This window comes from Struthio camelus, chromosome 3, assembly GCF_040807025.1.
Source record: "Struthio camelus isolate bStrCam1 chromosome 3, bStrCam1.hap1, whole genome shotgun sequence".
NCBI lineage: Eukaryota > Metazoa > Chordata > Aves > Struthioniformes > Struthionidae > Struthio > Struthio camelus.
In genome coordinates this window covers 110,504,995-110,520,433 of record NC_090944.1, presented here as the reverse complement: position 1 = coordinate 110,520,433, position 15,439 = coordinate 110,504,995, and the positions used below count along the sequence as shown (strand labels likewise).

Here is a 15,439-nt window from a genome sequence, read left to right as displayed (position 1 = left end):
TATGGCGTGAACGGGGAAACCAGCAGACATGAAATCACCAGACTCACCTTGCAGACGACTTACAGTTATAAAGGGAATTTTGATCTTTAAAGGCTGACACTTTAAAAGGAAACACGACTTTAAAACCAATGCCCCACGTGTGATTTGTGCTACATAGCACACACACACGTAACAAAGCCAGGAATAGGCTGCGACTGACTCAAAAGATGTCGGGCAGAAGCAGACTGCCTCAACTTTGTCAGGGCAACCTGAGTGTGGAAAATAAGCAACGTGAATTATTCTGGCACTAAGACCTTGCTCCCAGCAGTCCCTTAAATTCTTGGAACATGCTTGGGACTATACTTTAGCAAGTGGAGAAAGTTACAAATCATGTAGTTATCTTGGACTTGTTTCTTAGAAAATTGGCTGAAAATTAAAATGATGGGGGTTAATTTAGGGGAAAGCAATCATGACCACTTTAAGAGCAAGAAGCTATAAAAGCAGGTAATTACAGTCTGCAGGAACATTGCAGTGAGTGACCCCAGAAACAAGCAGGTCAGCTGCTGCAAACTACTGCTAGGTACTCAGTAGAAGCTGGTACTTTGAGCTGAGTCAAAAACACCACTGAGCAGCAGATCAGCAGTTAGTTCTGAACGTGGCAAAGCCAGCAGTTGGTGTGGGCTGACATAGGCCAGGACGCATGGAGTTAATGAAAATCTAGTGAGAAGGCTGAGGGAGCATGGCCACACGCTCACAGATTTAGTCTTCAGTAACCTGCTCGCTCATTGCTCTTGAGACTTTAAAGTCAGACAAATTGCTGGCTGACTCACATTACTCGGTACTGCTTCAGTACACATACGTGGACTTCCCAAAACTTTTGCAGTATTTCCTAAGCCACAATTTTATGATTCTGTCGTTGCCTCTTCATAGTTCAGCACTCTCCTGCCCTTCCTTCACCCCTCCGAAAGAAGCACAGATAGTTACACGGTAACAAAATCCTACTTAATCTGTGAAATAATCTATGAATTTGCAGGGATTTTCACAGTGGCCACAGTGAAACTACAGCTCAGTCCTTTGAAATGCCAGTCACCAAATCTATCTTCAGCCAAATTTCTGTGCCAAGATTCAGCAGAATTGCACAGCTAGACTGCACCAAACACAGCTTAATTACCTTTGGCTTCTTGGTTGCACAAATGCTGTCAAGTTCTGTGGAAAAAAACTAACTGACTGGAAGGAAGTAGGAATAAGTAAGTAACGTATTCACCAGGAAGGATATTAAAAAAAAAAAAAATGAAAACAGATGTATAATATTAGTTGGTACCTGTATGTAGAATGGAATTCCAGCACTACGTCTGGTTGCACATAATTTAGATGAAGGATCACAAGATTTGATTTCTTCCAAAACATGGCATAACCATTGCTCTGGCATCCTGCGCAGACTCTCATTGTTACATCTATAAAAAGTAAATAAGTAAGAAGGCAGGACAGACAAGTCAAAAACAGCAATCAGTGAACTTGAAAAATATTTGTCAAAGTGTTTCTTACCATATGTGAACATGTCCAAGCACAAACACATACAGAATTTTTAAAAGAGAAATTTAAAAAGGGATTTTACATTTTCCCAATGCTTGTACAAATCATATTAGCCCTACTTATTAAGTGTCACCAGGAAAGGACATTTCACTAAACAAAAAATAGGATTTTGTCATCCAGCAGCTCACCGTTCACTTCTGCCAAGAATACTATTCTCCTCTAGAGGAAAGGAAATAAAAAACATATACATCAGTTACTGTGTAGGAAGTGACACTACAAATTCATACCTTTGCTGTCCCACAGCACCTAATATGTGACCCTTACATTAACTAACATATACGATCATGTTTACAACCGTACAAAACACAGCTGAAGCCTCTCACAGGAAGTATACATTATATAAATGCCCCTGCAAACCTCAGAGCAGTAGAAGAAATGCAATACAAGAAGCATCACTCTTTTTAAAATTCAGTTAGTCAAACTTCTCGTAAAGCATTTAAACTGCTCTCCTGCCATGAAACGTTTCTCCTCTGCAGTTATACAACTCAGCATTACCTGAAAGCAAAGGACTTCCAAGGGCAAGCAGAACTCAAGTCTACTTCAATCTCCAGTGTTGATCAGGTTCAATGAAATGCAACACATTCAATGTGAAAGACCAAATCATTAATCTTATGTCAATCTTCCAAAAGGATCGTTCATTGTTACAAAAAATTCTACTAACGTAACTTTGCTATTAAAACCTGTCACACTAGTTTGACACGTGTGACTCAGAGTAGATAAAAATATTAATCACTGTGGCCAATACAATGGCAATTATCTCAATCATGTAGGATTTCCTTTGCCTAAAAATATAAGCTATAATTAAATTCATGATTAAGTAGTGAGACCTTAGTGTGAGGTCACAATCAACTTTTTTACTTAGGTGACTGAAATAGAGAATCAAAAGTAAAGCTAAAACACAGCAGGAGCAAATGCAAAAACTGACACCTACTGGGAAGTCCACATCCCCTCCTTTCCTTATCCTTCCCTCATTGTGCTTCCTTTCTCCCCTCAAAGTAAGAATTTGGACAGGCTAAAAACTTAATACTGGACAGTAAACAAGATTTTCATTTGCAGTTTAGCTCACTACTGTACCTGAACTCCCAAGACTCTAGAAAAATATTCCCCCTCCAACCTCTTATCCCCTCCCACCTTTCCTTCTTTTACAAAATAAACAGAAAATTAATAACGCAGAAAACAGAGGTCACAGGAAGCACCAGACAGGTCAGCAGAAGCCACAGCAGATTTTTTTTACTCTTCAAAGATTTCCCTAGGATTTCCATCATGGATTTCCTACACTGCTGCCAAGCCTTTTTCCCCATTCTCTATGGGCAGCACCTCTTTAAATAGCACCTGGCATCTGAACCATCAGTCCAGAAAGTTAGAGAAACATGGCTTCACAGGGAGGATGTTACCTAATACTACAGCTTAAAGGAAAGCCACCTTTAGCCAAAGCCCATGACAGAAATAATCAAATTAATGCCTTCCTCTGGAAACTAGTGATCACTTTTCTTCTACCTTTCTCTTACTATGGCTGTCAATTAGCTTCTACTTCTAAGCCTTTCTTTATTTGCTTTAAGGACGTGTTGCTTTGCTAGCTTTTGGAAAGGCAAGAAGGATGCAGTTCTAGCATTGAGACCACACAAAACTTCTAGTGGATATCCTTAGTGGGTCTGTCTAGCTAGACTGTACTTCACAGTTCTCTTAATCTAAGTCAATACATACTGCGAAAGCTAGTACTTCTGATTATGTCTGCGGCTGGTCTTACCTCACTAGCTAAACAGAATTTAAATGTCTTAGTTTATCCATGCAAAGAATGGTGCTAATCTCTCTTCGGTATGTTATTCTAGTATTAAAACAAACATCCCATGATACATGCTCACATCTGCTGTGGTGCAGAAGAGCACAAAGCAAAGCATTAAGGAAATATTTAAAAGTTGCTACGCAGCATACTGAATATTTTATTCTTAAGTAAATTGAGGTTTTTTTCCCCTTTCAATAGTAGTAGAAAGAGGAAAAATATACCGAAATCCCATAAATTTCAGACTCCCTTAATGCTGTATTGCTTTGATCTTGCCACAAGTAATTCTACCTTGCGCAGTCACCCACCAAGGCCCAATTTTTTTTTTCTTGATGTGAAAGTGTTACTGCTTTAAAGTAAAACACATTAGAGACTATTGACTTTGCAGTGGAGGAGACTACTCCCTTAAATTTGGCAGCCACATCTCCTTATGGTCTGGCAAGAAGAATATTGTCTTAAGAAGCAGGTGACCCTAAAATTTAAAAATAATAATGAAGCTTTACAGTGTAAAAATGGTGGTCTCGAGCTCAAATGTCATTTCCCAGAATGAATTAGTAACTTCTCTTTTTTAACCAGATCAAGCAAATAATGTTGATAATTAAAACACTACACAGTAACTCAATATGTAAATTACTTCAGATGCAGTGCTGTAAGTGTTTTTCCACAAATTTCTCTCTGTCTGTCTGTCTTCTGGTTGTAACAATTTCATACATACCCAAAACAGTTTCTGTGGTCAGTTTCCAATAAATATAAAAAGCCCGGTAATTCAAAGTTAAAGCTAAATCCCTCTCCCTAACTCATAGGGCTATATTTTCTCCTATCCAAAATTAATGGCGTGTTAAGAACAAAGGGTCAGTCTTGGATTCGGCTTTCCTGGATGTTGGTGGTATAAACTTCACATGACCACAAGCATTTTCTACATGGGTATATCCAGAATTCAGCGTTTCCAGTCACTGTAATCCATCCTATCTGGGGAAAATGTTTTTTCTTTCATCATTTTTCTCTCCTAGTAAAACTACAATATTATTCTTTTTCACAGGTGTAATATGATTTCCATTCTTATCTCTACAAGGAAATAAGAATCTCACCTCAGAATCATATTATTATTCAAGACACCCTAAAAAAAGTCCACTTTTAAGAAAATCCTCTAAATCTATTAAGACCAGTCCTCTCACTGACACCCTCTTTTTCACAGCACCTGCTCTCAATGAAGCAAAATTAATCTAAGCAATACAGTGGCATTGAGAAAGCTCCTGTTTTGAAGTTTCTCCAGCAACGATGCAGAGCGCGGGACCTCGGGTGGCCTTAAAATCTGAGAGAGAAAATATGATTACCCTCCACTTCTTTCTGTCACAAAGCACAGAGTATAAGAAATGGAGAAAAATATGAAGAGTTAAAAAATTGATGTGCCTTTGAACTGAGTAGTGGCTTAATGTTATATATTGTACTTCAAAAACCTACAGGCATCACAATAAACAACGAGAACAATTTTTTTCCCCAGTGGACAGCAATTCTTGGATTTTTAAACAACTGTCATTCATTTTGGACTATGTCCTTCACTTCTTTGATTACAATTTTATTAAGAAGTTATCACTAACTCTAGTTCATTTCAATAGAAAGCCCATCAATGATTTTCAAATTTGACAAGACATCTTCCCAGCAGACTCTAGGGACCTGGGAGAGCAACCAGTTACAAGCCACTTCAGAGCAACAAAATGATTCTGAAGCAGAGTCTGCAGCAAAGGATCAGGAGGGTCTATTCCCCGTTCCCCAACAGAAATCTTACAAAAAAAAAATCAGCAGCTGTGTGTTTGACAGACGAACGCTTCCACTAACACTGGATTAAATGTTTGTCACACCAAAATTTTTCTTTTTTTTTTCCTGCCAGACTACTATGACACCTTGTGTTGTTACATTATACGTAAAAACGGTGTTTACTGAATTTAAGCTACATTTCTTTAAAAATGTTCAAAACATATTATTCCTAAATAAATGCACTGTGCTATATAACAGTTCTTCCCAAACTTTTCCCTTGCATTCCTTAACTTAAATGGAGCATTACAGCCATAGTGACGCAACACTACAATTTTGAAACTTCCAAAAATCTTTACTTTCTACTTGATCTCTCAGAAAAGCTTCACTAAATAAAACAAAATAGATACAAAACAAGCAGGAAGAGAGGAGTGATTAGGGTACTCAGATCGATTCCAAGATACTCAAGTTTAAAATGGATGTCTGGAGCCTTCCTGGGTAGTTTCCCTAACCACCAGGTTATTGGACCAAATAAGCATTTGTAATTTCTCAGGGCCTATGACAGCAAAATATTTTTTAAAAGAATATTACTTATTTCATTGATATGAATATTGCATGTTTTGTAATTACAGAGTTTTCCGAAGGCGCAACAGCAGACAATATTCGGCAAACGTTAAAAGAAGAACAAAATATCCTAACAGAAGAAACGAACGTTAACAGAGCAGGGGAAACTTGAGCAGACTCCATAAATCCAAATGAATGTCAACACAGAGATCAAATTTCATTTAGTTCACAAGATAAATCTCTATGGAGGAAACAATTTTCTTTGACCACTGACTAAAACAGGTCTGAATATCGTTGCTTTGTCTAGAAATAAGCCTACTCATGGTTATTATAAAGACACTGTTATTTAAGGACTAAATTGTAGAGCTAAACGCAAGCTCAAACGATCAATATTCTGGCATATGATTTAAAGTAAATGTCTGGCTATCAAAGTGAAGCACCATGTTTAAATGTAATCTTTCATAAAAGCATGGGAAGGGGATTTATCACAGTCCTAATGGAAAATTTTTCACTGGGTTCAATTACAGAGCGTCACTGATGCTTCTGCAGATCTCAAGTTCAATTCTGTTCAACAAAGTACCATATCTAAGTGGCATGTGACTACAAGTTGCGAGAGAAAGACTTTCTCTGCCAGTATTTGTGGATGTAACAGGAAATTCTAAATAATGGTTCTGGTACACGTTTCAAGACTGGCCGTGAGTCAGGCAGCTATGGAAAAAGGTAGGCCAGTTCATATTTACTTGCAGAACATAGCCTCTCAGCTCCAACAGGATACATTCAGAGACTCCAGGACATTCAATAGCCCCACTGGGCAAGTGCATTCACTGAGAGACTGAATTTGCCCATTTAGGAGAAAAGGCTTCAACCAAATCATGTCCTAAGAGAGTACTGAACCAAAGAAATATTGGCTATTCTGAAATTAGTCTCCTCCCTTCTTTAAATATAAATACTAGCCTTGAGACCAGTATTTCCTTGCAAAAATCTTCTGCTGAAACAGATATTTCCACAGAGATGCTCTCTGGCTCTTGGAAGCTGGCTTTTTCCAAAGGAACACTTGCTCTACTTGAAGTATCTTAACTTTTGAAACATTAAACAGTATGCATCATCAAAATCTTTTTTTTTGGAGTATTGTTAATTCTGAAGAGGAAAATTTCTTAAAGCATAAGCTTTTTTTTGATGAAATATAAAAACATTAAGCAATATGCATAACTGGCAGACAGGCAGCATTCTTGACTATCCATTTTAACGTTACATAAACCTGCTCTTAAGCAGATTTTGCTCCATTAAATACAGTGGGAGAAGAGAGGAGTGGGAACTAAGATTATCTGAAGCTATGATGATTTGTCAGTGCACAAACATATCAGAAACTTCACTGAAGTCTAAGTAGGCTTGCTCTGCTCCGTTTGCCTCAGTTTTTAAATGAAATTGCAAAACCGAAAAAATCAAAGAAAAACAGCTAGTATGCCATGTACTGTGTCTACTGTAAATTGACAGCACATTTTACGTTTTCCAGTATTTCCTGCTTTTCAGTTAGCCTTTTCTTCAAATCTACCATTCCAGTAGTCTCGAATTTGACTAAGACCAGAATAGTGGGGTTGCAGTTACTTGAATCAGTTGCTTTCTCCCTTCAAAAGGCTAGTGGTAGAAAGTCTTTATATTATTATAGTGTTTCTCTAATGGCCAGACTCTGTACGTATAGGTAAGAATACAGAAAGTCTTAAATTATGTCAGGGCTCTACAAGAGAAGCAATTGAAAGAAAGAAGTTCTTCCCGGTTTTGGTGGTTTTCTTTTCTTTTTTGAAAGATTACTGGAAGTGCAAGAGCTGATTCCAGAGACTAGAAGGAGTACTGCATAGTGTGCTAACAGCAGACAGCAGAACAATGCTTTGAACTCAGGTTGGAAAAAATCAGAAGCAGTGTAAAACGTCTGATCTGTATCCCATTTAAGTTACATTCACTAATTGATGTGACAATACAACCACTTCTCTAGGAAGATGCCCAGGTACACAGGAACACCTCAACCACTGTCCATGATATGTTCAGCCACTTATCTTGTTTTTTCCTTCTGTCTCTCTGCAGGTTCTGCTCTGTCAGTACTCACAACTTTGAAACTGGAAAAGATCTAGCCCAAGAGCAAAATTAGCAGGAAGATCACACAGGGGCACACTCTGTGCCGACATCTGATGCATCACCTTAAACTTCCTGAAACAAGTCTTCAGGGTACAGAAAAAGAACACAACTCCTACAGAATTTATATGGATAAGGAAGAACAGTATCACATCCCTTTATTTTTTTTTTTTCCTTTTTTGAGTAAATGATAATCAAGTGTAAGGTAAAGTCATATGAATTCTCAACCAACTACTGAGGCCAACTTAAAATTCCTCTGCTTGCTTACACACAAAAAGAAATAACGTCATCTTCTACAGACAAATCTAACAGAATTTTGGCTTACAGTCAAAGGTCTCACTGGGACACAGAACGAAGGCCATAACATGGCAAATACCTCTTTCTGCAACAGTGCTAGCCTAAGCAGCTATCCCACTAACATTCCCATCCCAGTGACCATATCCTCAGTTCTGCCTGGAAAACCATTTGAGGGGACACGCTGACTTGGTCATGGAGCTGTTCTGCATCAAAATAAAAATAAGAATAAAATCTGTTTGCACCACCACATTTATTTTAACTTAAAACAAAAAAAAATCCCCCAAAAACAGATCAGTGCCTCAAACAGATCACTACAATATTAAATAAAAAAATAAAGGCAATGAAGACTTGACGATGGCAATGAAGATTTTTCTTATTAAAAACTGAATATGATATAAGCACCATATGTCCTAGGTAACAAAGAAGCATTAAAAACTCTTGTTCCTAATCTCAGAAATAGGTAACTAAGCACTTAATGGAAATTCCAGCACTCTAGCCTAGACCTCAGGACAGTTCTGCTCATTTAGGTCTTCTAGGAAAGTATAAAGTTACAAGGGGAAATGAAAAAAATTAAAAGATTGCATATTACATCTTGTGATACACTGCCAGGTAGTTTTCCAAATGTCAGAATACACAACTCATCCAACGACAAGTAATGAAAATTTCAAGGAAAGCATCCTGGCTGAAAACAAAAAGTCTGGCACTCATTTTCATAAAGGGAGGGGGGGGGAGAAAAAAAAAAGTCTACACTCCCACTTTCCTCATGAACTCCTGAGGGTGGCTCAATAAACTGACACTCCAGAAATCAAGAAAAATACAAGCATTAAATGACTATACCTTCTTTCAACACCAAACAACCATCTCTCAATAGAACTAACACAATCCAAAGTCACAGCCGTCACGTAACTAATGTCATACTCACGCCCACACACCAATGCACCAATGCTCACAAAATCCACATGAAATTTTGCTTGCACAGCCAGGTTCAGAACCGAACTACAATTACTGCAATTTGGTAAAATTACTATATTACAAACATAAAAGGTGGTGTTTTACCTGGAGAGTATTTCTGTAAGTTGCACAAAGCCAGCATATGCTAATTCAAATGCACCCCTGTGTCTTGATTGCAACAGATGATGTTTAAAGTAGTCCCCAATACTTTTAACCTTAAAAAGGGGGGTGGGGAGAGGAGAGAGAGAAAACTATTTGAAATTACATAAGCAATTCATTTACAAATGCAAAATACTTCAGAGTTTGCAGTTTCTAAATATAAGTATCCTGTACGCATTTTCTGCTAACACAACTTCCATTAAAGGCAAAACTTTTCCCCTGGTTGAAAAAGCTGTGGCAAAAGCAAAAAGTATTTAGAAGCCCTATTGTAAAAAGACACTTATATTAAGGATAACGAATATTATACTCCATTCTCCAGTTTAAAAGTGTAGTGTTACAGCTTTTTCCTTAGGAAAGAAAAGAAAGGGCAAAAATATAAATAGGGTACATAAAATTAGCTACTGGTCCAATGGGAAAACATTGTAATTTTAAGAAAAGAAAGGGACAACACTGATTTTCAGAGGAAACAAACTTAAAACCCTTCTTGTTTGCCTTCACTCTTACCTTAAATCACAAAGAAAATACCTACTAAACCATAAAAGCAGAAACAAATATCTAGAAAAATATCAGAGAAAGAACATGAATTCAAATGTTAAATAAGTGCCAAAGGGGGGGAAAAAAAAAAAATCTACCATAGTGAGCTATTTTTAAGATTCCAGGATTCTGTATAATTGCCTTTGACTACCAGAAACAGTTCTAAAATAAAAAGACACTGCACATATGTAGTAATGAAAGCTACACTGAAAATCTGAAAGGAACTAAACTGCTATAACTAAAATTTCACTGGTATTACGTTCTACAACTCTGTCAGGATATCAAGCGTGTAAGCTTCAACACAGCTTTAAAATACCACACAATCTCATTCTGCAAAGAGTTGCTTTTATATTTTTTCCTCTAATTCACATCAACTTTCAATGACAAAATTAAACTGCCAGTATCATTTGTTTAAAATACATAAGGTACGTCCCTGATTCTAGTATGCAACGTTTGCTTTGCTAATATTTCCTAAAAATTCTTCAGTAAAAAATTCTTCAAATCTTTTATATAAAATTATTTATAAAATCATCACAAGTTATTTTTAAAATTCTGCCATAAAATAATGCAGTTAATAGTCTGAAAGGAAATTAAAATGTCAGAAGAGTTAATGCCATACCTAGCCACAAATGATTTTCCACCCTACTGTAAGTAATTCATATTATCCAAACAATGAAGGTGCAATAGTTCGAACATGATGGGAGACTAAGCCTAACTATTGTCTCCTGCAGCTTATGAAGCCCCCATAATATAAAACAAAGATTAATTTGAACCAAAACATTTTTTTGAGTGGATTTTAAGCCAGTTCACACCTACAGGGTGAAGCTTTCTAGCTCAAAAGCAGGGATAAGTGCCTTTTCTCAGAAGGAACAGACCCATAGCCTTACTTGGCTGTCACTAGCACATGTGTCTTCTAGGGCTGATACTGCTCATATCGACTGTCCTACCAGGCAGAGCTTTGAGGCTGGCATCTCTTTTGTGCCATTTTGTACCATTCCTTAATGTAGACCAGCACTGAAGTCACGTGTTCTTCTCATCTGCATCCTCATTTAAAAAAAAAAAAAAAAAAAAAAAAAGGACTAGAAAGGGAGGCATTGCAACAGCATGACACACAATGGCCAAATGGTGCTGCCAGATTTTTCTCAGCAATTACTTAGCCCTGACTCAAGGCAATACGACCAAGGTTTCTTTTGGGCTTCCCCCTCCTCCTCTTAAATCCCTATGTATTTACACAATAAAGAAAAAGACAGGCAACTTTAAAGGTCAGCTGTACATGCATAAGGTGCCAAACTCCTTTTCTCTTACTTCAAGACTGAAAAATAGGTGTTTAGGAAAAGTCTGAAGCCATAGCAGTTCCATGCAAACACTGACGCTTTTAGTCATTTATGATGAAATCACCCTTTTTTGTACAATAGGGTAAGGCCACTTACAAAAGCGGAGAGAAAATGCCCACACCCTTTCCTATAGCATTTATTATATATACAGCCAAATAGTATTTCCTCATTAGCCCAAAGAAAATTAGGGTTTCAAATCAACTTCTTGTCAAATAGCATTCTTCATAGAAATAGAACACAGACTTGCTGTTTTACATGAAGATGTCAGAAGCACAAAAAAATCCGATGAGGGATCTATACCAATAGGAGACTATGCTTAATAACAGAACATTTCTGAAAGGGCAACTAGTAATAGTTGCTCTCTGAACAACGATGGAGATGCTACAGCTAGAGCTGACTCATGCTAAAATACCAATTCCTGTTTAACTTGGAGCAGATTAAGGAACATAATGGTGGAAACACACTGCTATTCTCTCATCTGCACTTCAGAGCTCTGCAACAGTACGAGAACAGCTGTTAACCAGATGAAAACATAAGCGAAAGACAATGCGAGAATAAAAATATCACTTCCATGGCACTGTAACATGAGATAACATTAGAAATAAGACCTGCAGTACCTTATAATAATATTAATTTTATTATAGTGTTGTAACACCTACAGAAAAACCTTTGTTTTCTCTTGGAGGGAAAAGGAGGTTGAAAAAAAGGAGCATGTCTTGCATATTTCCACCTTTCATGCAGAAAAAGGTTTTGTCAAGGGAAATGAAAGAGTCACCAATTAAAAATAAATAAATTTAATAAATATGAAATATTCCCAAAATCAATTCCTGTGGTAATTTAATTTCTTGTAAATACTTCATTCAACGTTCTACAGGAGACCCAGGTAGCATGTTAATATTTTTGATTTCTTAAATTAAAAAATTTGGAGGAAAAAGAGTCACGCTGCATCCATAATTCAATTTCCCATGTTATGTAGGACAAGACTAAGACTAGTCAGTATGCTTCTCTTTCAGAACTGGTGATTATGAAGTTCAGCTGGTGAAGAACTTGAAGTCAAATCCCAACAGTTATGACTCAAAGTGTAATAAAAGTCAGATTCATAGTCCTTTTTTTTTTTTTCTAGAAAATTCAGATTTCATAGTCAAAAGTATTCCCCTACCTGTTCTACAGTGATCAACCCATCTGAAGATTCAGATGTAGCCTGTGAAGGCAAAAGTTTGCACAGCATCCCTAATAGCAGAGAGATTTCCTTCATGCTTCTCCAGCAACACACAAGCACCATCTGAGCTGTGACATCACACGTTTGCCTTTCTTTACCTTAAAAATAAAAATCAACAAATTCAATAGTGTAACCCAAGGTTCTCATGCAGAGATTTAAATTTAATTTATCTTAGCCTGATCTTCTTACAAAATACAATTCACTAGGAAAAAACTTTCTAACTTGCTAAACCAAAAGATAATTCAGTTCTGCTGAACCTAATTAATTCCATGCTTGGAACACTTAATGCACTTTATGCTGCTTGAAAAGGGCAGCAGTATACAACTTTACCAGGAAACTGCTGTTTTAAAGGGTAGAGGTCTCTTGGTCAATATCAGTATTCAATTGCAAACAGAACCGTGCAAACACCTACAACTTTGGATCCAGGCTCCAACAAACTCCCATGTCAATCATCAATCCATCACACACTACACGTTATTTATGTGTTAACTCAGACTCCCCCATACTCAGAGGCCAGGCGAAAGCAGAGTTTTACTTAATGCAACAGTGCCACCTGGTGATCATTACTAGAATGTCAATACCACACTTAACAGATTTATTTTCATGAAACAAAACATGTGGTCCAATCGAAGCTATTTTAAATGTAGGAAAAATACATGAGGAAAGACAGCGCCATTATTTTTTGTACAAACTTTAAAAGCATAAATTGTTGAATTTAAAAGTGTACAGATATTCCATAACTTTACACTGGCACACTAAACTGAAAGTTCACACTTTCTCTATCGCTGTAAGCTTCAATTTCATTTTAATACACAGCTGTTGTTTGTTAAAATAGACAAATATTATCTAATATTTTACCTCTAAAATCTTTTGAACAGAAGCTTCTACTTAAGTAATTTTATGCACCAAGTTTTATTGCATGAACAAATTCCCACCAGTCTTGTGTATACCGGAGAAGGAAATCACACTAACACCTTTCAACAAGAAAGGTGTTAAAGCGTTGCTTGACAGAAAAGGTGTTAAAGATTACCTGGCCAGTGCAGTTGAGGCAATAGAGGCTAGGCAACGCCAAAACAACCCTTTTTCACTTGTACTCTAAGAGAGATTAACCACAATCTTTCAGAAATGCAGTGAATTAGTCTTTAAAACTATGCCCATGAGTAACTAGCTTCTGACAGATTTATTATAGAAGTGAAACATTATACACAGCAAATAACTCCTAACTTTGATCACCCACCTAAAATGCCTGCTCTATACGGAATATCTTGATTTAATTACTAATACAGCATTTGAATTACCTTTTATTTCTGTGCAAATATTTTCCGTTGGCTTGTGGTCAGCTAGCTTTTCAGACTCTACTTTGCAGCATTCTTTCAAAATCTTTGCTTGTATGAAATAATCATTTGTGTCCTGTGGCTGTATCTCATGCAGAATCATCTGCAGTCGATCTGCTGTTTCTACACATTCAACAAGAGGACCATTTAAGTCCTTTTGACTTACATACTTAAAATGAATTACATTATATAAAGAACTGGAAGTACTGAATAAATTAATTAGCAATAAAAAATAAATATAAAACTATGATGAATATGAGGATTAAGGAAGAAAGATAAAAAGGGCTATACAAAGTCACTTGGTTTGAAAAAGATGAGACAACACGATCTGCAATGACTTCTGCACTACAAGGAATAAGCAAAGATAATCTTTAACTGAAGTTAGAGAGTAGTTTAAAATTGTAATATAAAAAGAGAAGTTGAGAAGGTGGGGGAAAAAAAAAAAAGAGTAAAAACATAGGGATAACCAACTTCCCTGTTTTTGTAAACTGCACACCATATTTTCCATAGGAGAGCTTCAAGAGCTGTAGGACTAGTCCATATGCTTTGAATTCGTGGGGCAACGAGGAGCTCCAAGATAGCAAGCAACAAGAGCTCCCCACCACTTCTGATCACCACAAGGTGATGGTATATCCTAGGACGCTTCAGCAAGATCAGCCTCAGGAACCCACTGGCTCAGTTTCTCCCAAACCAAGAATCCAGGCAAGGCATTTGCCCCTAGATATGAGCTCTCAGCTGACCCGTAATTTTGCTACCGTACAGACTTGCAGTCAGTTGAATTTCTCAGGTGCAGCATGTGGGAAAAGGGCTAGACAATCACCATGCCTGGTCCAGTACATCTCTAAGTATTTTTAAAAACGAAAGAAGCAACTATCCACATTCTTTCGTAATGAAAAAACAAAAAACAAACAAGTGAAACTAAAGTCTAATTCCAATCAGGAAGTGCTGCTTCCATCAGACAAGAATGATAAGCAATAAGACTGTCTTAAAACTAAAGCAGATTTTGGCCTAAGCTCAACAAACCCTCTGTATTGCTTGGTTCTCCAGAAAGAACAGTATGGGTTAAGAAACCTTTTGGAATCTCTGTGCAAGAGATAATCAAAAAGTTTTCCCACACAGCTAACTATTTGGAAAACAAGCATCAGTTTCCAAAAGAAAGATTTATGTCTTAATCTCAGCCTCTCCTTGAAGTCATTCTTTGCGTTTCTGGAAAAATTTCTTGGAGTCTGATCAGACACCAACAAATTCTGATAGGTAATGGGAGATACTGAACCAGGAGACTTATCAGTGGGGTGGGGTAAAGGGAAAGAGACATCCTGGTTAGGATGGCTGCAGCTAAACGTTAAAAAGCAGCTGGGGTGGGCAAATCCCTGTGCACAAGAACAGACAAATTACTTATCCAGTAGTACTGTATTAAACACAGTTTTAAAAAAAAATAAAATAAATAAACCACCACACACACACACATCAAAGGATTAGAAGCTTAATGTTACAGACATTTGGTTGACTAAAGCCATTGAGAAACAGTTCTCAATGCCTAGATGAAATAAACAAAACTTCAGGTTTTACTATAAATTATTTTACCTGAATCGCTATCCATTGGAATAAGACCTTCTGGGGATGAACTCTGCACTACTGGAGATACTACATCAGAGAGTTTGTATGACATCAGAATGAGCCTGGCCACCATTTGCTTCCATTCAGTTATCAACGTCAAGTTACTTCAAAAAACAACATGAATTAGAAATAATTTTATATTCAAAAAAAAGAACTAAAGTTACAAGCATTTCTGCAAAGGTGTTTATGGTATCTATGA

General features: G+C 37.0%; 1 protein-coding gene across 2 annotated transcripts in view; it reads right to left on the bottom strand.

Moving 5' to 3' along the window:
- Positions 1–15,439, bottom strand: part of THADA (THADA armadillo repeat containing) — a 180,128-nt gene that overhangs the window by 136,021 nt on the left and 28,668 nt on the right. For both annotated transcript variants that reach the window (XM_068939662.1, XM_068939663.1), the window contains 5 exons: positions 15,208–15,344; positions 13,588–13,746; positions 12,230–12,387; positions 9,149–9,258; positions 1,301–1,433 (listed from right to left, as the gene is read on the bottom strand). In XM_068939662.1, the coding sequence (XP_068795763.1) occupies positions 1,301–1,433; positions 9,149–9,258; positions 12,230–12,387; positions 13,588–13,746; positions 15,208–15,344 (697 nt within the window). The remainder of the gene's footprint in view (positions 1–1,300; positions 1,434–9,148; positions 9,259–12,229; positions 12,388–13,587; positions 13,747–15,207; positions 15,345–15,439) is intronic.